This window comes from Hypomesus nipponensis, chromosome 17, assembly GCF_054491055.1.
Source record: "Hypomesus nipponensis isolate SF chromosome 17, ASM5449105v1, whole genome shotgun sequence".
NCBI classification, from domain to species: domain Eukaryota; kingdom Metazoa; phylum Chordata; class Actinopteri; order Osmeriformes; family Osmeridae; genus Hypomesus; species Hypomesus nipponensis.
Window position 1 is genome coordinate 10322487 of NC_140377.1, and position 22946 is coordinate 10345432.

The window sequence follows — 22946 nt, forward strand, 5'->3', positions numbered from 1 at the left end:
GTCTGCCTTTTAATTAACAGCTTGGCTGATTTGCATAAGGCAGAGCAATTTGCATATGAAGAGGTGGCCCCTCCCCCTGCATGTCTGAGTGCTTGTCACAGTGCCAGGAGAGGAGAGGGATCTGACGTGAGGAAGGAAAGACATACAGAGAGAGAGAGAGAGAGAGAGAGAGAGAGAGAGAGAGAGAGAGAGAGAGAGAGAGAGAGAGAGAGAGAAAGAAAGAAAGAAAGGAAGAGACTGTTGCTGCTTTGCACCCTTCCAGGTCTCGACCTGCGATGGGACAGGGTGTGGTTGGGGCAGGGGGCGCGCACGTGTGTTCGGGGGTTGGGGGACTGATGTGAGCTTTGAGGAGAGACGGGGTACATAGACGCCATTTTGACAAAAACCCTTGGTTTTACAGATTGTTTGACCCGGTCTGTCATTTCCACCCAATGCTGCCCGTAAAATGATAGTGTAAGTAGATAATGATTTGCCTAGAGATATTAAGCTCTGACAAACTTTTACAGGATTTGAATGGCTGTAATTGCATCGTCCTCTGAGCAATTTCTTCTCCACTGCTCTCTAATATCAGGTGGAAGTGCTCTACCTCCAATTATCAAACCGTGACCTTCTGGGGTCCTCCCTTTCTGTTTATCAGTTGGAGAGAGCATGGTCTCTCAGTGGCTGAGGCCATTAAACTTCAGGTATGCAATTATAGACCATCAGGCACTGCCGTGTTGTAAAAATGCTAAATGACCATACAATTAAACGCTCCCATGTCTGACATGAATCATGAGCAATGATTATTATGAACAGGCATAGTGGAGAATTTCTAGAAATTTGGAAGGATTTGAGCTATAGTTCTATTGTATATGTTCCACTCATGCAATTGCATTTATACAGCATCAAGTAAAACACATTTAACGAAAAAGAGACATGAATATTTACAACTAATCTTTATTTCTTTAAAATAACATGTTATCAAAGGCAATTCTGTTATCAATACCGATAAAAAAATGAATCTGAACACAATGAATACACAAGACAGAGTGTGGTGAGATTTGAAGTCTGAATATCATAAATTGTTTAAAAAGAACAGAAATATCACTGAAAGAGATGTATATCCAAGTCATGAGAACAAAGTACAAGTGGGGAATTCTGTCTCTGGGTGCACAATAATGAGACTAAGAACCATCCTCTATAATATGCTTGGACTTCCTTCCAGTTTTTAAAAACCCACTTAGGGACAGTCTCCAATAAATAGGCCAAAACTGAAGGCCAAGGCACACGGGTACAATCGTTATTAGGATAACTAGATGTGTGTGTGTGTGTGGGTGTACGCACACTTAGTACAGACTGGCATACTGTCATTCTACTGTGCATAAATACAATTTTTAATGCCCTACCCGGGGTGGGTGGGGCATTTTTAACCACTCTTTAAATGCATCTCTATTATAACACATATTTATTATTTGGAATTTAAAAGGCACTGTAGGGCAGGCACGTGAAATCCATACAACTGACATCACTCATAAAGAAACTGCGGTATAAAAATGACAACAACCACTTGGACATGGGACTTTAACTACTGCATGTGGTCAGCCCAATGTCCAGTTTAGGCTCATCGCTGGTGGGAAAGTCATCCCAGAGAAGTGTCACTAAACCCCATCCACCTATAACCCCCCCCCCAACCCCCCACCACACCCCCTCATCTGACTGGAACATTGCCGTGTGACTGTCTCCATTGTCCATAAGCATCTGTTGGCTAACTAATGAAAGTGGGACTTGTAAATACTTGTAAAGCACGTGCGTCACGCAGGGAAGGTCAAACTGGTAAAACATATTGCGTGGCTAAGTGGTGTTGGGTCTGGCTAGTACATTAACAATGAGTTTGAGAGTATTACTGAACTACTATAACATACAACCATCACTGTTAGGTGCATCAGACACAGGCCTGGCCGGTTGCCGTCAAAACGGACACGTCCTGCCCAAAACTGACATAAAGGAGAGGGAACAACTGGAAACACAGGTAGACTGGAGGGCAAAGGAACCTAGGGATTTGTAGTTCTTGGTGATCATCCAAGACATGTTCTCTCTATGGAGCTCTACGTGGAAGTGTGCGCATGGGCATCGACAGTCCACGTGTCTGCTTTTCGCTTGTCGTGAGCATTCCTCCCTCCCTCCCGTTCCCGTGATGGGCTGTGGTTTTGGGGGAGGAGCTCCCTCAGAAGGAAGTGAAGGCTGGTGACATGAGGGGGCGGGGAGGGAGGGGCTCTTGGGCCCTACATCTCGTGGGAGGTCAGGTGATGCTCTGGCACGCCGTTGGCGTGGCCGTGGCCGTGGGCGGCCGTGTTGTTCTCGTTGAGGCGGCGGACGCGATACACCTCGTAGTGGATGCTGCTGGTGATGTCCTTGATGTTCTGCATGTGGCTCCTGAGGTGACAAATGCAACCAGTTACCCACATAGTTAAACCCCCCCCCCCCACCAGTTACATCCCCCACACATAAGCTGTTAAACACACTCACAGGCAATAACACACACTCACAAGCAGTTACACACACTCACACAAGCGGTTACACACACTCACAAGCGGTTACACACACTCACAAGCAGTTACACACACTCACAAGCGGTTACACACACTCACAAGCGGTTACACACACTCACAAGCGGTTACACACACTCACAAGCGGTTACACACACTCACAAGCGGTTACACACACTCACAAGCGGTTACACACACCTGGCCGGATAGGAAAAGAGGACTCAAGGTTATCAGTCAAAGTCAGAGACGTGTGTGTGTGTGCGTCACTCACCTGATGAGCAGGTCTCGCAGGTAAGCAAACTCACAGTGAGCTATGTTCTCAACTGCAGGGAGGAAGGAGACCAGAAGGGTGGCAGTCAAAACAAAATAAAAAGCACCAGTCAAACATGCAAAGTGTGAAAGCGTTCTGTGTTCCGATGCAGGCAGACGGGCAAAAGCTTCGTCCGCCTGTGCCACACCTTCGACGACAACGAACGTCCTGGTTGACTCGCTAACAAAATGCAGCCTTTCCATGTTTGCCACTAGGTGGTGCAGCACCACAGCCCAGAACAGGAGCCAGTAAAGTGTGGGTGGGTGTCCCACCCTGCCAGCCCCCTAACTCTTCCCCTCCTCTTTAGCTTAGGAAACCCAGCCATCGCTAGACTAATTCAATCTAGCCTAAACCGTTAGGAGGAGATAACGGCTGACGGCTCGACAAATTCCGCCTGACAGCCGGGGCCCAGGCAGCCCGGGAGAGGAATGTACGTCTGGAGCCTAGATTCCATCCCTGGTCTGCAGACCCAGGAGAGAGAGAAGCAGGGGGGGGGGGGGGGGTACAGCACAACTGCCTGTGAAGGATATTAAGTTTCCTTCAGGAAGACTTCAATAAAACGCGAGGTGTCTACCTTCTGGCCTGTCTCTATCAGATTAGGGTGTCATTAAAGGCGAATATCGGAAATGAGATAAGCTGAAGAGCATTTTTTGTGTTTGATTTGATTTCTTCACACACACACACACGGATGCGTGTGTGCCCACACACACACACACACACAAGTAATAGCCGTGCCTGCTCTGGCATTCTCTTAACTTTAATTTGCTAGCAGAGAGAGGGAAATGAAATGTGTAGGCCGGCATACTTTGAGTACATTGGTTTAGATGTGCCAATAGAAGCACCAGGGACAAGCAGCCTTTCCTCTTCTTCTTTTGCATTCGCCCCCGCACTTCCTTCTCTCCTAACCCCTGTCAATGGGTCACCACAGCCCAGGACACACAGCTGCCTTTGTGTGGGGGCATGAGACCCCCCCCACACACACACACACACACGATGGCTGTAGTCATGTGGACCTTGCCAGCTGCATGGCACACGCCACTTCTCTCTGTCTGGGTTGATGTGGTGTGTGTGTGTGTGTGTGTGCACGCATGTCCAGTCAATCAAGGGCCCCCTTTGCTTCTCCCTCTACTCTTTTCATCATTCAATCCTTTAATGGGTCCTTTAGACTCCTCCCAGTGACAGACAGAGCCTTCCAGAAGCCTTGAGGAGACTGTATGAGAATGCATTGACAGAGGTGGGTGAGGTGAAGTCAAGTCGTTAAAATACCTTCTATGGTGCCCCATTTTGTTTTCCTTCCCAGAAGCCTCCTGCCATTGACCTGGTACTCCTGGTCGCTCCCCACCACAGCGAATGGGATCATCTCCTGCAGGAAGTCCGCAAAGGGCAAAGGTCAGGGGTGACATGTTGGGATGTGAATGTGATGTCATCTTCCGCATCTTTCCTTGGATGTACAGGAGCTGGTGGTGTGGGCCTCCGACATATTTTACAGTCCGATTACCAGGAGTGTGTGTGTGTGTGTGTGTGTGTGTGTACACGTGTGAGAGGGTCTTACTCTGATCTTCTCGTTGATCATCCTGTCCTCTACATCCTCGTCAAACTCCTTCTGGGGGTACACGTCGATCCCGTTGGCTCGCAGCTCTTCCCTGATCTGCACACACAGGTAGGAGAGGAGGAGACACTTAATACCCCTTCACATTGGCCTATATAGGCTGTGGGTGTGTGTGCGTGTGTCAGTGATCAGAAGGGGTTGGCGAGCAGTCATTTGAGGGTGTTCGAGGTCCCCAAATGCACACCAAAAGCTCCAACTCAAAGGCTTACCATCACGCCTAACCGGAGCCTGTTGCGAGCACAATATGCCAAAGCCTGTATGAAACCCCAAACTAGACAGTCTGTCTTCAGAATCCTCTGAAACGTTCAAAGATAGGACATCCCAACAGACGTGAGCTGAAAGAGATGCTTTCACCCACTCCCCAGTGTTATTAGCATAAATCCCTCCACTAATCTCCCCCCAAAATGTTTCATTTCGAAAATCAACACATCCGAGTCTACACACACACAGTTGATTTGTTCCTATCCACTCTCACATGGCGTTCTAATGAGAGACTGCCTGGTGGTATCTTAGTACACAATGCCAGTAACAGCAAAGCAAATGAAAGCCTGCCTTTTTTCAATTACTACCCTCCCAGCCTCTTACCCCTCTCTCTCCCCAAGGGTCCATGATCAAAATGGTCTTTTTCATGTTTTGGCACCCCACGTGGGAGGAGGTGATGTCATTGGATTTCCACTGAAGCCACATCAGCAGTCTGGGGGCTGGGGGTTAAGGGAGGGAGGTTCCTTCCAACCAAACCAAGCCGATCCTAAACTCTTTATAGAGGCTTTGACCTTGGGAGCCCTCTCCACACGGAGATGCTTTCTCATTGGCCGAGGACCAATGGCAGCTGCAGAGGCCAAAGACGACTCCAGAAACATTTCCTGTAAATGTTTCTGGCTTGAAGGAACCTCCCCCCTCCCTCAAACCCCAGCCCCCAGACTGCTGATGTGGCTTCAGTGGAAATCCAATGACATCACTTCCTGTAAATGTTTCTGCTACGACACACACCAGGACTGGAGGAATTTAGAGAACATATCCCTGAAAGTGAGGGAAGAAGAAGTCAGAGAGCAGATGAGGAGGAGGAGGCGGAGGAATGCTCACCTTCTTTTTGAAGAAGTCCCTCTCCTCAAGGGTGAGTGTGTCTGCCTTGGCAATGACAGGAACTATGTTGACCACTTTACTAAGGCGCCTCATGAACTCCACATCCAGAGGTCTCAAACTGAAGAAGGGAGACAAAGGTAAAGCAAGTTAGGTGAATATTTGACCTGCTATGACATGTAATGGCCACCAGAGAACAGTATTACAAGGTCCTGTAAAATAGCAAAACTCTACAGAAGCCAGCAAGCAGTACAACTCACATGCATTTCAGACTCACATCTGGGAGCAAGCTTATTCAGTGGTTGTCACCGTCAATCAAACCTCAGTGAGGATCTGCCCTTGACTGGTGGGCGACTTAAAAGGAGCTGTGGCTGGCTTGAGCCCTTCCCTCACCAAGCGTGGGGTGTCTGTTAGCGGTCAGAGCAGCTGACGCTAGCTCTCAGCACAGCGCTGGACACTGACCACCATGAACAAAGACCCCTGGCTTGTCCTCGGTCATCCTGACGTTCACCCGTCCCTCACTGGCCTTCGACACACTTGCGTCTCTCTCTCCAGTCACACCCAGTGGAATCTCCCCCTTAATGGGCTTCTCATCCTCTCTTCCATCTCCAAAAGGGAAAACCAGCCTTAAGACAGATCTTGGGCAGAACATGACAGACTTCTGCAGTGCTGGAGCAACATGAAACGCTGCACTGAGGATTTCGGTGGGTGCACGCACACACACACACACACACACACACACACGGGTTGATCCTGCAGAGACTTTCCACAGAGAAGGACATTACAGATGACCAGTACTGCATGCTGGGCTTGTATTACAACAGGCGTTTCAAGTTGATTCAGTCAATTCAGTGCTGCAGTTTGGTGCGGGAGGGGGGGGGGGTTGTCTGGTGTGTGTGTGTGTGTGTCTGTTCCAACAGCTGACAGCACCCAGATCTCCTGCAGCTGCTGGGAGAGGGGTGCCAGCACAGGATCAACACAAAAACATTCCACCACCCCTTCCTTCAGTCACTACGCAACGTGTTCTTGGTGTGCTGTTGCTCAACAAACAAATGGCTGCAACATGCCATCTCCAAAATTGTCAAATGCTCTCCTTATTTTTTGCCATTGGTACACCCCAGACTGTTATGTCTTTAAGGGCCATGCGGGTTCAACCAAAACTCTCAGAGAGAGGGGGGGGGGGGTTAGACCATACTAAAACATAACCAGGCCCAGATGTGAATTTTTGAGCGAGCGAGCAACACCAGTTGGAAGGGGAAGTTAAACATGGCATTTCAAAGTCCTGGTGGGACTTTCCCCATCAATCTAGTCATGGAAAACTGGTGTAGTGGGAGGAAGGGGTTCTTAGCAAAGAGTACATGTTCACATCTGTGGACAGAAGTCAGCACAGATAAGGCCAATTCATCCACATTCCATCTGCCTGGAGACCTTTCCATGGTCTGGTTACACTATGTGATGCCAAGTCATTGTGTGTTTGATATCAGAGTCGACTGGTAACGGTTCTCTTTGGTTCTGTTGATGCCGTGCTTTTTGAGCATGACTCATGACCATGACTCATGCAGAAACAACAGAAGAGCAAAGATTGAGGAAGAGATCGTCTTCCTCTCTTCTGTCCCCCTCTCTGGCCAATCCAGGTTTCTTATTTTTACATCAGAAGGGGGCAGCACTGCCTCGGTGTGTATGTGTGCCTACATGTTGTACGCGTAAGTGAGAGATGAAACGTCCATGTGATGTGACTGCCAATAAGTCGTTGGGGCGTGACATCAATAACCAGTTTACGAAATGAGATTACGTTCTCAAGGGAACTTGAAAACGCGGATCTGAAATGCAGTTTCCTGATCTACCTCAGGGACTTTAGCCTCTGTTCAGTCGCCGTCTTCAACATTCACCCTTCACATTCCACCGAAGGAACGTGTGTGTGTGTACACACGTTCCACTCTCAGAAGGAATGTGTGTGTGTGTGTGTGTGACTGTGTGTGTGTGCACACTCACCAGTGTCCTGTAGGTGGGATGAAGTATATGCAGCAGTGCACTCTGGAGTCAGGGATCCTCTTCTTCCTGTTGATGTTGATTTCCTCCTGCAGGTAGCGCTCATACTGGTCGTTGATGAACTTCATGATGGGCTGCCAGCTGAAAGAGAGGGAAGAAAGGAGGGAGAGACTTAGAGAGAGAGAGAGAGAGAGATGGATCTGCTCGTCATCATCTTTTGTCTAGTTCTAAGAAAATCCAGGATGGAGATTTTTTTTCTTTGGCGCCTTCCGTTAAAAAGATCACAACAAAGGCTGAGCAAATGAGACTGTTTACATTGCATTTAGCAGTCCAACAGCACAACAACAAAACAAGTCTTTAAACACGAGGTCATTGGGTCAGACGCATTCTGAAGTACACGAAGAACGGCACCTTACCAGTTCTCGTTATTAATCTGGTCCCCAAAGCCGGGTGTGTCGATGACAGTCAGCTTCATCCTCACCCCCTTCTCCTCTATGTCTGGACAAAGGAAACGCAGAGTCAGGGTGAGGTAAGGAGTAGCCTCCCCAGAGACCCGACTCCACGGAGAACCGCTGGAGGCCACGAGTCAGGAAGACAGGAAGGGGATGGACGTGATGATCACTGGCGTGTGCTTCGGTCAATAACCCCGTAGTCTGGAGGTGGGTGGGTGAGAGGGGAGGGGCTTCCGCCCTCCCCGGCCTCATTTCCCCCACTCCTCCCTTAACCCCCCCCCCCCTCCCGGGTCTCACCGTGGCTGATGGACTTGATCTCGATGGTCTTGGGGATCTTCTCCTGGGCCGTGGCCAGCACAGACTTTCGGCTCACCTTGGACTTGAACAGCGTGTTCATCAAGGTGGACTTCCCCAAGCCACTTTGACCTAAACACACAGACACACACACACACACACGGCTCAACACAAAGCTCCATGTTCAAACCCACAGGCTCACAAACTGCGATCGTCGAGCTGGCTGGAACAGCTGTGGAATTCAGAGTAATGTCATCACACCTCCGGCCCTCACAGCTGTCTTTGGCGACAGCAGGAAGAGTTTGCAGGTGTGTGATAGCAGGGCCACATCCATCATCAATCCCGTTGTCTAAACATGGCCACGCATCCATTCAAACACACACATTGGCAGTACTGTCTTTAAAATGGTCTCTTGATCTTCATTTCCGACAGGTGTTCACAAGGCCACATCACAAAGCATTAGCCCAGGCTACTAACAGACACATGGCCAGTAAAGTGCTTCATGTCAGGCTACTATGCAGACCAACCTCAGTTGGAGAAGCATAAGGATGGGGCCCATCTGGTTGTCTCCTACAACATGTTGTAAGGACTTGGCTACCAAGAGTTAAGGATAGTTAAATGTCTGAAGCACAGACTCATCTGAGGTGGACAGCACCAGGGTCTACAACAAGGGTGTTCCATTCTGGTCCTCAGGGTCCACAGTCCTGCTCCGACACACCTGATTCAAATAAATGAGCATTTATCAAGCTCTGTGGAAGCCTTGTAATGACCATTCATTCGAATCAGGTGTGCTGGAGCAGGGAAACATCCCAAACAAAGGATAGAGGACCCTGAGGACCAGGATTGAAGACCCCTGGTCTAGAAGAACTACATGTCCCCTAAACCCATTTGGCCCGTGTGAGTGAGTGTGAGTGTGAGAGAGAGGCGGGGCTTAGGTGAGGGGAGTGTGGTCTGGGTCTCCGTTTGGTCTCTGTGGAGCCGACATATCCCCACATTCCACAGCGATTACCCCTGGTGTCCAGGACACAGCTCTTGGCAACACACCACCCGTCACCGCAGTCTTTAAAAGGGTGAGAACACCATGTGACTCCTGTGACTCTCCACCCCACCAAGCTGCTGTGCTGCTGCAGATGTACCCTAATTGGGGAAATGGGATTTCCATGACAGTCTGCACACTACGTTACTATATAGATCTGTGTAGAAGACTCACTGAGGGAAAGAAGTGTGTCCTTCACTCACAACCTACATTGCTTCAACACTGAGCGAAAGTGCAGTTTCTTGGGCAGAGCTGCTTTTGTTTTGGTGACTTTGTGACTTCAATACAGTTGGCATTGACCTGGTAACTTGAGATTCTGTTTTGTCGATTGTTCATTCCTAGAGAGATCGGTCAACATGCTGAATACACAACCCCCATTTTTTATGGACTGGATAAGCATTATGTAAAACCCAGACATTTGTTCAACCTGGCTTCTTGCAAAGGAAAAGAAAAAGCACACACACTCACTTTTCGTTCCATCTGCTCTGAGAGTTTAGTCCTGGGACCCTCAAACACCCCCCCACCCTCACCCATTTAACTTATGTGTGCCACCACCTCTATACAGTGAATCAAAGTAAAAATGGTATAGCAAAGTTATATATTCTCTTAACACACCTTTTTTTTTCCCGAAGTGATGTACAGTACAGGGAGTAATTTGAAACTGGGAACTTTTGATCTGCAGGCAAATGCTCCAACACGGATCCAGACCAATCCCAAAGATATGGAAGTTTTCCATAGACTAGATTATCTTACCCACAAACTCAAACACCTCTCCTCACCTTCCTCCCCAAGGCTACATCTTTGAGTGAATCCTTTTATCCACAAAAGTAGACAGCCAGTCGCGACATCGTCAAATGGAGACATGGCTCCAAGGCTCCGTACGTTGACGGCGGCTGGAGAGTGCGTGTCTACTTATTAGCCCTATGCTAGTGTTAGTGAGTCTGGTTGTAGGGAGTTAAGAGGGCTGCGTGTGTACATGAATATGCATTTCAGGTCGATTAGAGAGAAGATCTTCAAGAAGACATCATTTGGGATACTTTAATTGAATTTAAAGTATTCGTGTAAGACAACCCATACTCAGTATCACGCATGGGCACCTTTCGAGAGGTCTTGACAGTGGTGATAAAATAAACGTAAGAGTACAGTATGTCTCTCTCTCTCTCTGTATTTGAACATCCTCCTATGTGACTGTGTGTGTGGATTTGTGGAGAGAGTTTGTGTGCGAGTGTGCATGCGAAAACCTCACCCACGACCATGATGTTGAGCTCGAAGCCTTGCTTCATGGCTTTCCTCCTCATTTGCTCCAGGATGGCATCGATGCCCACGTAGCTGAAATCCACGCCAGGCTTGTCCCCACATCCCGCCAGGGCAGGGGGCATCTCTGGCACTGCCACCTCAGACATGGCACTGGTGCTGTAGCTGGGTATGACCTCAGACCCTGCACATGGATACAGAGGGAGGGATGGAGGAAGAATGTGGGAGAGAGATGGAGGAGTGACCGGGGGGGAGAGAGAGAGAGATTTGTCAACACCAGGAGTGGAAAACTTGCTTCCTTCCTGTGTGAACTTAACCTTGCGAGACAGCTGGTTTCGTGAAATCCCAACCACACAAGAATCCGTCTCGCCAAACTTCAAGTTATGCATTTGTGCCCGAACCAAAGAGGGTCGGACCACTTACCGTCCTGTGACAAACGACTGGCAGTTACGGGTGTGGTTGAAGTTAGTCCGTGACAGATGGTTCCCCCAATCACCTGCCAAGTATTATTTTTTTAAGTGCCTGCCCTTTAGCAAACTGTTTCCAAGTATGATTTCCCAGATGGTTATGTGTAACAAGCCATCTGGCGAGTCAGGTTAGCATGAGCTACCATGTTGTAGAGACGCATTCAGCTTGAAGGACTCCTCAGAGCATTGAGGCATCCCACAGGTTAGTGCAGAGAGAAGCCATGTTGCTGTATCATTCCAGCCCAGTTCAGGGTAGCCGGAATGAAAAAGCTAGAGCAGCTGCAGACATAATAAACAGGAGAGAGATCCACGCAGAGCTGCAGTCTTGGGCTGAGGCCAAACACACCCTAACCTTTCATAAAATATACCTTGAGAGCATGACACGCAGGCTGACGGCGCTGTAAGGCTAACAAAAGACAGCCCAAACAGAGCCAATCTCTCACTGCAGCTCCTAGAACCATATTCAGTCTTCTCAGAGAGGCAAGACATACATGGCATGTTTGTTTATCTTCACCACAGGGGACCAGTCCTCATTTTTTGTACTGTGCATAGGAACATACCGTACAGGTCGAGTGCTGATACATCTTTAAAAGAGCTGTAGGACCCGTCACAGGTTCATGACTCACTTTGAATATGTGTAGAGTGGTCTCCAGGACCCACTTGTGGAGACAGGGAAATGGTTCATTATTCATTTTCACCCTGTGTATATAGGTGTACCTGTGATGGTAAATGGCTACAAGCCTCCAAGCACATCGAAAGGCAGGGTTAACTGTCCCCAACAGGGTTTCCACTCCTCCTTTCCCTCTCCTCTCCTCCCCTCTGGTCCTGCTTGTGAGCATGGAAAACAGAGAAATTCACTGGGGAGGAAAACGGACCCACCTACACTATCGCGGGTCAACAGCACTGCTATTCAGGACAGACTGAAATCAGGAAGTTGGTCACGGACATGCATCAGCAAGCCCCATTTTCCGCGTTGTGTATACATTCTCACAAACACTGGCTGGTCCAGTCCATGCATACACTCTCAGTCTCCAGCTCGCTCTCTGTCAAGGGATGTCAGCTCCCCTGGCTGAGGACTCAGGGCAGAGAGCCAAGAACTTTACTGCCCTCAAATTCCAACAGACACAAGCCTCTCTCCCTCCCTACCTCAAACATGGAGCCTGTTACATCGGAAGACAAACACCAATACAGGACATGCAAGACACCCAGGAAAAAAAAACACGAGTTGGCTTGACTTTAGTGCATTTTCGAAAGTTTCTAAATGAATGTCCACAAATTCCCATGTACTGAAAAACATCATGGTCAAAAATATAAAGCAGGTTATGGATTTGGGTGTGATTGTGTCAAAGAAACCATTTGACAAATTCTGCTGCCATTACACTGAGAAAGTGTAGGAGCGACACACCTACAGTGAGATTTTTTATTTTATTTGATCCCCTGCTGATTTTGTACGTTTGCTCACAAAGAAATGATCAGTCTATACATTTTATGGTAGGCGTAGAGACAGTGAGAGACAGAATAACAACAAAGAAATCCCGAAAAAAGCATGTCAACATTTTAATAAATTCATTTGCATTTAAATGAGTGAAACAGTATTTGACTCCTCTGCAAAAAGATACTTTTGTGAGCAGGGGGACCTTGCGGGCGCTGCAGGATTTCAGTCTTTCACGGTGTAGTGTGTTACTAATTGTTTTCTTGGTGACTATAGTCCCAACTGCCTTGAGATCATTGACAAGATCCTCCCATGTAGTTCTGGGCTGATTCCTCACCACTCATGATCATTGCAACTCCACGAGGTGAGATCTTGCTTGGAGCCCCAGACTGAGGGAGATTGATTTCTTTAGTGTTTCTTCTATTTGCAAATAATCGCACAAACTGGTGTCACCTTCTCACCAAGCTGCTTGGCGATGGTCTTGTAGCCCAATTCCAGCTTTGTGTTGGTCTACAATCTTGTCTCTGACATCGTTGGACAGCTCTTTGGATGTGGCCATGGTGGAGAGTTTGGAATCTGATTGATTGCTTCCGTGAACAGGTGTCTTTTATACTGGTAACAAGATTAGGAGCACTCCCTTTAAGAGTGTGCTCCTAATCTCAATTTGTATACCTGTATAACCTGTATACCTGTATAAAATACATCTGGGAGCCAGAAATCTCTCTGATTGAGAGGGGGCCAAATACTTATTTCACTGATTAAAATGCAAAACAATTTATAACAGTTTTGAAATAGTTATTGTTGTTATTCTTTCTCTCACTGTTCAAATACACCTACAATTACTTTTATAGACTGATAATTTCTTTGTCAGTGGGCAAACGTACAAAATCAGCAGGGGATCAAATCCTTTTCCCCCCCTCACTGTATTGAGGCTCTCCACCTCCATGACCACTTCCCCATCCTGTTCCAGCAGTCAGTCAGCACGCCAGTGAGCTCCCTCTTCTCCCCCGAGAGCACATCTACTCCTTTCCGCTTTGCCAGCCATACTAGCGGAGATCCTTTCATCCCTCTCCCCTCGCCTCCAGTACACCACCCGTGTGTGTGTGTGTGTGTGTCCCACCTCCAGCCCACCACAAGCCAAAATGCCAGGTATGTTCCTTTCTGCCTTTGTGTCCTCTGGAGAGCCTCAAGTGGGGTGAATATGCTCGTCTGCGCAGCCTCCCACTTGGACCCAGTAGGCTCTGCCATGGGCTGGTTAAAAAGAACCACACTAATCTCCTCTTCTTTTGTGTGGTTGTCACTACTTCTCTATGGAGATGCTCTAATGTGCTGCATCTCACTTAGTTGCTCAGGATAAGGAAGCGCATGTGTGTGGTGGACATGTTGAGCTGCCTTTACTGGATACACAAAACTTGTTTGTACAGACAAAGAATCATTCAAACACTTAAGTACTAGTCAAATATTCACACACAGTCATGTCTGTTCCAAGAATAGCCCACCATTGTGGGAAACATCCAAAACCTCACCTAATATAAAAAGTTAATTATTTTCACATTTTTAGATTATCTATGCAGCAAGATAAGCCAGTCTTGTTCTATAGCTTAGTGTTGCTGGAGAATGCTGGAAGCTTGACAAACTAACAGGCATCTTACAGAATCCTCTAATGGTCCCTGATCAAATTACAAACACACAAATCATAATCAAAGCTCAACCTGCTGACACTAGAAATCAACAGACCTTAAATCAATCCATCCACAAACCCAATGACCGTTTGCAGGAATTGCACAACCATGTGGAATTAAATCAACTGACGTCCTGTAGGACATCTTGCCAAGCGTTGCCTAGGAACTAAGTGCACTTTTTGCTCATTAAAAAGGTCTGTCTTGGCCTGCGTGGCAAGTGCTGAAAACGGGTGTCCCTGCCCTGCTGGAAAATGACCCTATAAATCTGAGGTAACCTCTGACCCCTTCATTACCTTCTTGGGCAGTGTAACCTATACAGCTGGAGGATGTTACAGACCTGCTATCAAACACAGGAGGATCGAAAAAGCCGAATATGGTCCAAACCAGACCAAATACAGACCGAAGCACACCAAATATGGCTGGCTAGACGGAGCTCAGAGCTGCTCATGAGAAAGTGTGTGTGAACTTCAGTTATCTGAAGGTTTAGGTCTGGTTTCAGTCAGACACACCTGTGGTGACTGGCCGAAGCCCCACAAACCTACAATAACAAGTCACAGGAATAAGCCTCAACCAATGGTTTGCTCACTGCAGCACATGCAAATGGCACACTACAAAATTGAGATAGCAGCACAGTGTCTGCCATTGAACTCACACTGCACTGCACACATAAAAAAGGTAACAAATATGTCAAATTCCTTTGTGTTCAAATTGGATTGCATCATAAGAACTACAACCCAGCTATCCAACCACAATTGCATTCAGTTGCTTTGTGCATCACTGTCTTGACAGTCCTTCTGGTGACTAAAGTTCCATAGTGGTGGAAAGCGTACATCTGAGAAGGTGTCAGTGGAAAATGTATGTTTCAACCAAACCATTGGGCTGTCCGTACAAGTTCTTTTCCATTGAGAAGTAAGGTCAGCTGTGAGTAATAAGTGGAGCCAGAAAGCTCAAGCATAGTTCTACATGGCGGGTCGGGTCGGTACGCTCCAAGACATGAACGTGTTCTATTCCACAAGGTATCAATCAGAGAACACGGCTCTGTCCAAGAGCTTACTTTTCAAAACTGAACATGGGTTCAATCTGGAATACACACATTTCTTCTGGGTCCACAAAGACAATTTCAGAAACGTAAAAACCCGAAATCCACGGAGCCATTTTGAGCCTTCTTCCTGTTTTCAATTACTGGCAATAAGAATGCAATTTTTTTTCCAGTCTTTGCAGAGTATCCAGTTGCTTTGCTGTGTAAACCAGGCCAACAGTCCCTTTACCACAAATATGGGAGGAGAAGGTGGGAAGGATGCTGGAATTATGATTCATTCTCTTCATAGTGTGGGGTATTCCCAGCTAACTAAATGAACACTGCCTCTGCATACTGTATATAACCAGCTATACTTACAATGTAATGTATATGTGCAACATATAGAACCATCCTTAACCTTAATGTATCAACCAGAGTGGAGCATTCAAAACCCATAGCAACAGCAAGGTTGTATGTGTCTATTATATGAGTAGGAATGTAGGCATGTTAATAGTCCAGTGTGTTTACACTAAGGTGTGACGGTCCAGGGATCCATCTCCCATGAGGACTCTAAGTGAGGGCACCTTGAGGCCAAACTGGTCTCTGCTCAACCAGCCTGAACAATCCTCGTCAGTTAGCAAAAGAGTCCAGCGTCAGGCAGCCTGGTGTTTCACGCTGAGCTGGGAGCGGACAATTTTCAGACGGCTTCCATTCCTACACAGCCTGGTTCATAAAGGTCTGTTTACAGCTCCTCTCCAGTGCTGGGTGTTGAGGTGACGAGGAGTTCAAGGGATGTCATGGGCGCACATGCCCGGGGTGACACGTCAAACACTGGTGCAATAGGGCTCATTCAGACAAGCTTCCCCGTGAATGGATGACACCTTCTATATTGACTCTAGTGACAAAAAACGGTTTTATGACTGTACGTTAAAAAACATCTGTTACTTTCTATCCGTTGGCATTCCGAGACAGACACAAAGAGAGTAGAACAAACAGAAAAGAGTAACAAAAGAAGAAAAAGTACAGCTGGTCCACTTTGCTTCCTGTGGTTCATCTGGATGCTACTTCAGCATGCATACTGTCCTGTACTTCAAGGGCCCTTTGTCCACATGCTCCTCTCTTTAAAACTGGCACAAACTTCTGTGACTTAAAACATTCAAAGATAAAATATGACTTCCTGGATAACATACTGCACTCCTGCTCAGTATGCTTCCTGCTTTATTACTGAAAACACTGTCCTCCTCTGGTCAGCATTGAAAGAGATGGATTATGTAAAACAACTAGTGACGAACCTACCCCACACTGCTAGCTGGGTAAAATTCTCAGAACCCCACACGGTATGAGTCATATGAGCAAGTCTGACAATGCCTGAAGGTCAGTTGCTGCTGCACTAAGTTTGCATTAAGGGTATAAACATCCTCCGGCCAGGTTTAACACACACACATGCACACACAAACAAACCTTTTCCCACCCCCCAACAGAGAAGCTCCTCCATGTTGGAGGGAAATTGGGGTGAAGACAGAGCAAACATGGCGTGTTGTGCTAATATGCAGGCGTGTTTGTGTAGAAGATCCATTTCCCAGAGTCCTCTCCATTCAGGTCCCCTGAGAACATGACCCCTGACCCCCTAGACCTATAAAAGCAGATGGTCACCTGCCACTGGGGATGTGTGTGTCCGGAAAGGATAGGCAGGGTGACAAACGACAAAATAGGCTGAGCTTGACAGACAGACTATTCTGACAACAACAAGCATAGCTGTCAAACTATTTTACAGTTCTTAACCATTGTTCGTTTCTGCCAACACTGAACAGCTACTAACCCAGTATAGCTATTATAGACATCACAGTTATGCAACCAGCTAGCAGTGCTAACACAAGCCCAATCTGGCCGTAGGAGACTTCCCCAGGGACGTTTGCCTCCATGGGGACATTGTGGAGGTGCAGAGTGGGTTAGTCACAGACCCTGATAAGTCCGAGTATCTGATTGAAAACAGACCCAAGCGCCCACCCCAAGTGCTCACAGGCACAATTCATGATTCTTAGTAAGAATGCCGGCAGACACACACACACACCCACACACACTTAGCGGTGGCTAACGAAAGTATTCCAAGGTTCCTCATTCACCACCACCTCCTGCAATTATCTACCAACAAAACATGACTCATTCCCACCACTCTGATGTGTAATGCTTTTGGCATTCACTGACATCAACGGGCACAAAACAAAGCTATAAGCACTTTCAATAGTGAGAACATTAGCACTAATGCTAACAGGTGACTGTCAGGTAGCTTAAGTTAGCTAGCCTGCAGTAGCTAGCACAGTCCAGTAGTCTATCATGGAGGAGGTCACAGGCTATCAGTTGAATGGTTTTGTGACAGCTAGCAGAGGGCCAAGGGGCACTGTGGTATCTCACCCCTGCTTCACCACTCTACCCCCAGCATACACACAGAGGCCTGCTATATCTTACTTAGAGACTATGTTTACGGCTTTGAACATGTAATGGCGTGGAGTGGAAGGCTTGAGACAGGTGGTATGTCTATGTAAAACACTGTATGTGTGTGACACACTGGTGTGATGGCATTCCAGTCAGTGTCAAGTAATACTGTCCGGGGTCATAAACTGTCATCAATCCTGGAGTCAAAGTCACATTGCTCTGGGTGAACATCTTGGGTGCGTTCGACTTCATGCAGCGCCGGTGTCACCTGCAGCCGTCTGCAGACCGGCTGACTTGAAGCAGCCAATGGCATTCTCAGCTTCAAGGCAGCCGGCTGTCGGCGCCGCCGGTGCTGCATGAAGTTGAACACACCTCTTGTCTGTGTGCTCACCACCCACACTCTGTGACTAAAGGACCCTTGGGCTTCCCTTCAGTAATGTGTCAGTCCTAGTCAGTCATACACAGAGGGGTTTGGTTCAAATGATGGATATGGACCCACTGGTTGCCCACCAGTCACCTCTGAGCCTCTTGTATCCTGTCCAGTGCTGCAGGATTCCTGGAGCGACCCACAGGCAAAAGGTGTTCCAGGAGCGACCCACAGGCATTCAATTCACCCTAATGGCTGAAAGGTCCAAAACACACCACATCACCACTCAGCACTTCCCCTCGCCTATATGGACTGATCCCACCTCGAACAGAATCACCGGAATATTTCTGGAAGTCTATTTGACCAGACTCATTCTATGTCTTTATCACACGCACGCACACATACACAGACAGACAATGCAAAAGTTAGGTTTCCTTCCCAGCATCCCATCAGCAGCTGGTGAAAAGCCACTGTGTCTGTTCTCGCCTGGCAATTTAAAAGAGCCTCTGACTGTCGAGAACAGAGCCCCTTTGAACCGTTTGTGTGTGTGTGGGTGGGGGGTGTGTGTGTGTGTGTGTGTGCACGTGTGAGTGTTTGAAACCAACTAGAGCAAACTTGAAAGGTGAAAAATGTGTACGTTTTTCCAGCTTACCTCTGCCTACACATCAGAGATGTGTCTTTGTAAAAAGCACAAGGTCAAACCTGAACTTGTATTTTATGTTGAGGCAAGCTCATCTCCAGTCTTTCAAAAACTCCATCATTAAGCCCTTCATCCATAACCCCCCAGTCAAACTGGCCTGCACAAGGTCTCCCCATGTTTTGTGCATGGAACAGATCACTGTCAGATGCAGCTTCACAAGCCTGCGTGTATAATGTCAGCAAAAGAAAAACATGGAAAAAGCCAGGCTTGTAATGAACCAGAGCGCTGAGCCTTCACTGTGTGCGTGTGCGTGTGTGTGTGTGTGTGTGTGTATGAGCTTACGCAAGCGACCCCTCTCCTCCTCCTCCCCAGGATTGATTACAAGGTTGGGCCAGGAACAAGATGTGAACCGTTCAGGAAAGAAAGAAGAGGGGGAATACAAAACCTGAACAATAGCAGGCGGTTACAACTATCATACCTCCCTCTCCCCAGTGCCCACACACATCTACACACATCCTATCTGTGCAGTATGGAAACCACTTGTTGAGGAACAATGTAGCAGGATATACTATGACATGCGTGGCTTCATGTATCTAGAACAAAAACATACATATGTAGTCTTCCCATCTCCATGTCTAGAACAAACCAAACAGCTGACTGACAGGATTTCCCTTTCGGGTCTCTCCTTCTACAGCAAAAGCTCAAACAAGCAGAGCCGTTTCTGACTGAACACACCAGGAATGACAAGAAGTAGCTGCAGAGAAAAGGAGAGAAAATGAAAAGAAACGAGAGAGAGCGAGTCAAGAGAGAGAAGAAAGTAAAACCCCACTGAGGAGGACAAAACAATAGTCTCTCTCTTTTACTTTTCTCTCTCTCACACACACACACACACACACACACACACACACTTGCAGAGCTGCAGACTCACCGAGTGTGTGTCGTCCACGGCTGAAGCAGTCCTCCAGTGAAAGCCCAGCTCCGGTCGCTCTGGAACCCCACCACCCCGCCCACCCTTGTGATCATGTGACACCAGAGTAGAGGCATGCCACGCCCCCTCCCCCCCCTCCCCCAACGCCACAAAACATCTTCAGAGGGGACTGAGCGAGGCAGAGAAGGAAGTAAACAAAATAAGAAAAAAAAGAATCCAGTTGCCATACTCATCTTTCTTCCAACCTGCAGAGTGTGTATATATACACAGACACAGTCTTCCCCTAATCCACTAGCCCGTGGCAGGATTAGCCATGTCTGAGCCCCCTTGTCCTCCCCTGTGTCCAAACACACCTGATTTACAACCCCTCAATTACCTGGCACGGCCCTTTCTTCCTGGGCCTGGAATTTACGGCATCCCAGTCATTCCACAGCACTGACTGCAAAGCCCGACAGCGCTAAACAAACATGATGACACGCGTTCTGTTGACTTGCTCCCGTGGCCTCTCGAACCCGCAGGGGGGCAAAGGCCTGAGGTCAGTATTTACCTCTGCTACGTGCATGCAGTACCTGGCTTCCAATGCAACAACCAGTAACATTTCGGGAGACTATCGTGTCATATATCCGGATGCCGTGTCCCTGTGTCTTGTAAAACACAAACCAACTCTTACCACGGTCAAACTGTTGGAACAGTGCACTTGTACTCCTCGATTATGTGCTGCACTTACTATATTCACAATTGGTATAAAAACATCTTCGAAATGAATACATGTAATAATATACATGGTCAAGCTTTACATATCTCATCTACTTCACATGGTGACAAAGAAGACACAGGTAGGCTCCAAGTCACCTAGAACCTTTCCCAGGATGGGGTGTTGAAGGTCCCTGTGTGTGTGATTAAAGAGCACAGGAACCAGCTGTCTTTCACCTCACAGGAAGTGTAATTATACACTAGGGCAGCGGCAGTACAGCCACACACAAACACCCACACAGCCACGCCAACCTGTAATGTCACATCTGCATTCTTAGATAAAAAAGAAACGGGCACATTTCACTAAATCTTTCTCCACTTTTACTAGTGGCACTTGTATTATTTTTATTCTGCCAAGCTGCACCTCACTCCACCCTAAAACCCTGACACACACACACACACACACCTCTCCTCTCTTTCTCTCTCTATGTCCGTGCTTATTTAGTAACAGTAAAATAGTTCAAATGTAAAGACATAAACCACAAAGTAGATATACCATTAGTTCTTGTGGTTTTGGAACTTGGCTGGAGGAAGTAGCATGACTTTGAGGATGCTTTTAAAATGTTGTCTATGTAGTTTCCGCATCTTTAAAATCTTCAGGTCAAAGCTTTTCCAGCTGGGTTGCTAAACAGCACGGCAGATTCGAGTAGGATACTGATGTTTTGCACTGAGCATGTTCAGATTCCAGAGTAATTAGATACCTCTGGGTGCTCAAACAACACAGTACAACTCTACTCTCTGGGTAACAGAGCAGCCTGCTGCACAACAAAACCAACTTTCTCCCCAGTCCTCATGTTTGTCCCTAGGTCCCTGACCCCAGCAACAACAGTTTGGGCTACCTATTTGTATCATGAGTTTCTCGACATACATCTCTTGGAAAAAGAGAGGGAATGCAAGTGAAACACCGCTGTTTACTTCCCCCTTCCTCCCTCTCCAAGTGGACAGCTTCAGGTAAACAAGGCCTACATGCCATCCATTTCCTCCCCCCTCCCGAGTTGTAGTTGTTTGAACTGAAGTCACGACTTGGCGACGATGTTTAAAACGTGTTCCATGGCACACGCCAACGGAGAGCTCAGAGGCTTTCTACACATAGAACGTGTTAAAGCTGTGTTGAGTTGCGTTCTCCTCTTGCAGAGAGCCTGGAGCAAGCCGAAGGAGATAAAAGTCTTACAACTAGCCTCTCTAGTCTCTCACTGGTGTCAATCTGCTCATAGAGCTGAACATTCCGTTTTGCCGTTTTCTCATCCCCGTCCCCCCCTTATCACTCTACTATTCTCAGAGGCCTCCCCTCTCTTCTTCCCTCTCTTCTTCCCTCTCCTCGTGCAGTCCTGTGTGACCCTTCACTATGACATCCTCAACACAGATAACACACAGATAATGGTGCACAAATGCCTTTGGGAAAGAAATTCCTCACTGCCCTTCCATTCACCCCTTCGACCCCAAAAGAAAACAGCTCAAGGTCGATACCCTTGGCCATCCCACAGAAATGTATCACCACACCGGCACGACTAAATACATTGTGTATGTGTTCGTGTACCACGTACCAAGTTCCTTTGTTGAGCAAAATACTTGGCAAAAACTGCTGCAGGGAAGAACAAAAAAAAACTGACTCCAAAATGACCCTGCACACACATTAAGCCAAGTTTAATTTGTTTGATCAAAAACATCTTGGCTTGTGCCTTTAGTATTGAGCGGCTGCCCTGTAGAGAACATGACTTTCCAGATAAAAGACCTTTGGAGTGCTGGGGGAGACCCCGTGCCAGAAACCTAATAGCAGGGGTTTTGTGGCTGATGTTACAGGGACAGATGGAGCCAAGATGGCGTCTGCTCTTGGCAGGGTAAATGAAGGTTTTGCTTGGCTGACCAGCATTCTGCAGCTGCGGAGGACCTTTCACATTGTACAGTACACGATGTAGAATGTACAGGACAAACAAGGTTTGTGGATAGCTGTGAGTACTTATGCATGGGATGAACTGATGCAATGTCTTCTGAATGCCAGTTTTCCTGCTCTGGTGCCCTTCTTTCTCTTTGCATATAGATTACAGTTCACATGTACAGCAATGGGAGGAGTTGTAATGTGTGTGTGTGTGTGTGTGTGTATGTGAGTGAGTGAGAGAGAAAGCGTGACTACCCTAAAGTGAATGGCCATTTTGTGCTCCCCAGGTTTCCATACTCAGGGTTCAGTGGGCTGCACCGCCTCAGAAGAACGGAGAGAGAAAGAAGAAACTAGAAGACCTTGACCAAACAGGGCCACTATTGTTCCCGTGCAGTACTGTACCAGCAAGGGGAGAGGGGAAACCCAAAATAAGGATTCGTAAACGCTCACTCATGCACATTTCTGTGGGCAAATCAGGTCCATCAAGTCCTGTCTGCAACATATTCGCGAATGGGGAAATTCCACCCACCACAGTAAATGTCTAGATGTACTGTAGTTCTGTCCAGTAAGTGACGGATGTTGAGGGGGCACATAATGCCCTCTACTGCCTATGAGAAAGAAGTGGGCAGTTAGCCACTACAAATAAGGCTGCCCTTGTGTGTGTTTTATACAAGCACATGATTATTGCGACCCTTATGAAACATCCGGGGAGAATATTATTCCCTGACAGGAAACCAAGTAGAACTAAATTAAAACACAAGAACACAATTTGGGCCTCTCTCTCTCTGTGACTGTGTGAAA

General features: G+C 47.4%; 1 protein-coding gene across 5 annotated transcripts in view; it reads right to left on the reverse strand.

The window, feature by feature from the left end:
• Positions 1-920: 920 nt before the first annotated feature.
• The window catches only part of septin9a (septin 9a), a 54768-nt gene continuing 32742 nt past the window's right edge, over positions 921-22946 (reverse strand). For 4 of the 5 annotated variants that reach the window (XM_084677588.1, XM_084677591.1, XM_084677589.1 and 1 more), the window contains 9 exons: positions 10542-10733; positions 8263-8391; positions 7930-8011; positions 7517-7654; positions 5528-5645; positions 4388-4483; positions 4102-4198; positions 2797-2848; positions 921-2412 (listed from right to left, as the gene is read on the reverse strand). In XM_084677588.1, the coding sequence (XP_084533714.1) occupies positions 2262-2412; positions 2797-2848; positions 4102-4198; positions 4388-4483; positions 5528-5645; positions 7517-7654; positions 7930-8011; positions 8263-8391; positions 10542-10733 (1055 nt within the window). In that variant the 3' untranslated portion in view covers positions 921-2261. Of the gene's footprint in view, positions 2413-2796; positions 2849-4101; positions 4199-4387; positions 4484-5527; positions 5646-7516; positions 7655-7929; positions 8012-8262; positions 8392-10541; positions 10734-19516; positions 19559-22946 lie in introns of those variants that run through there. The other variant, XM_084677592.1, reaches the window with a different exon arrangement.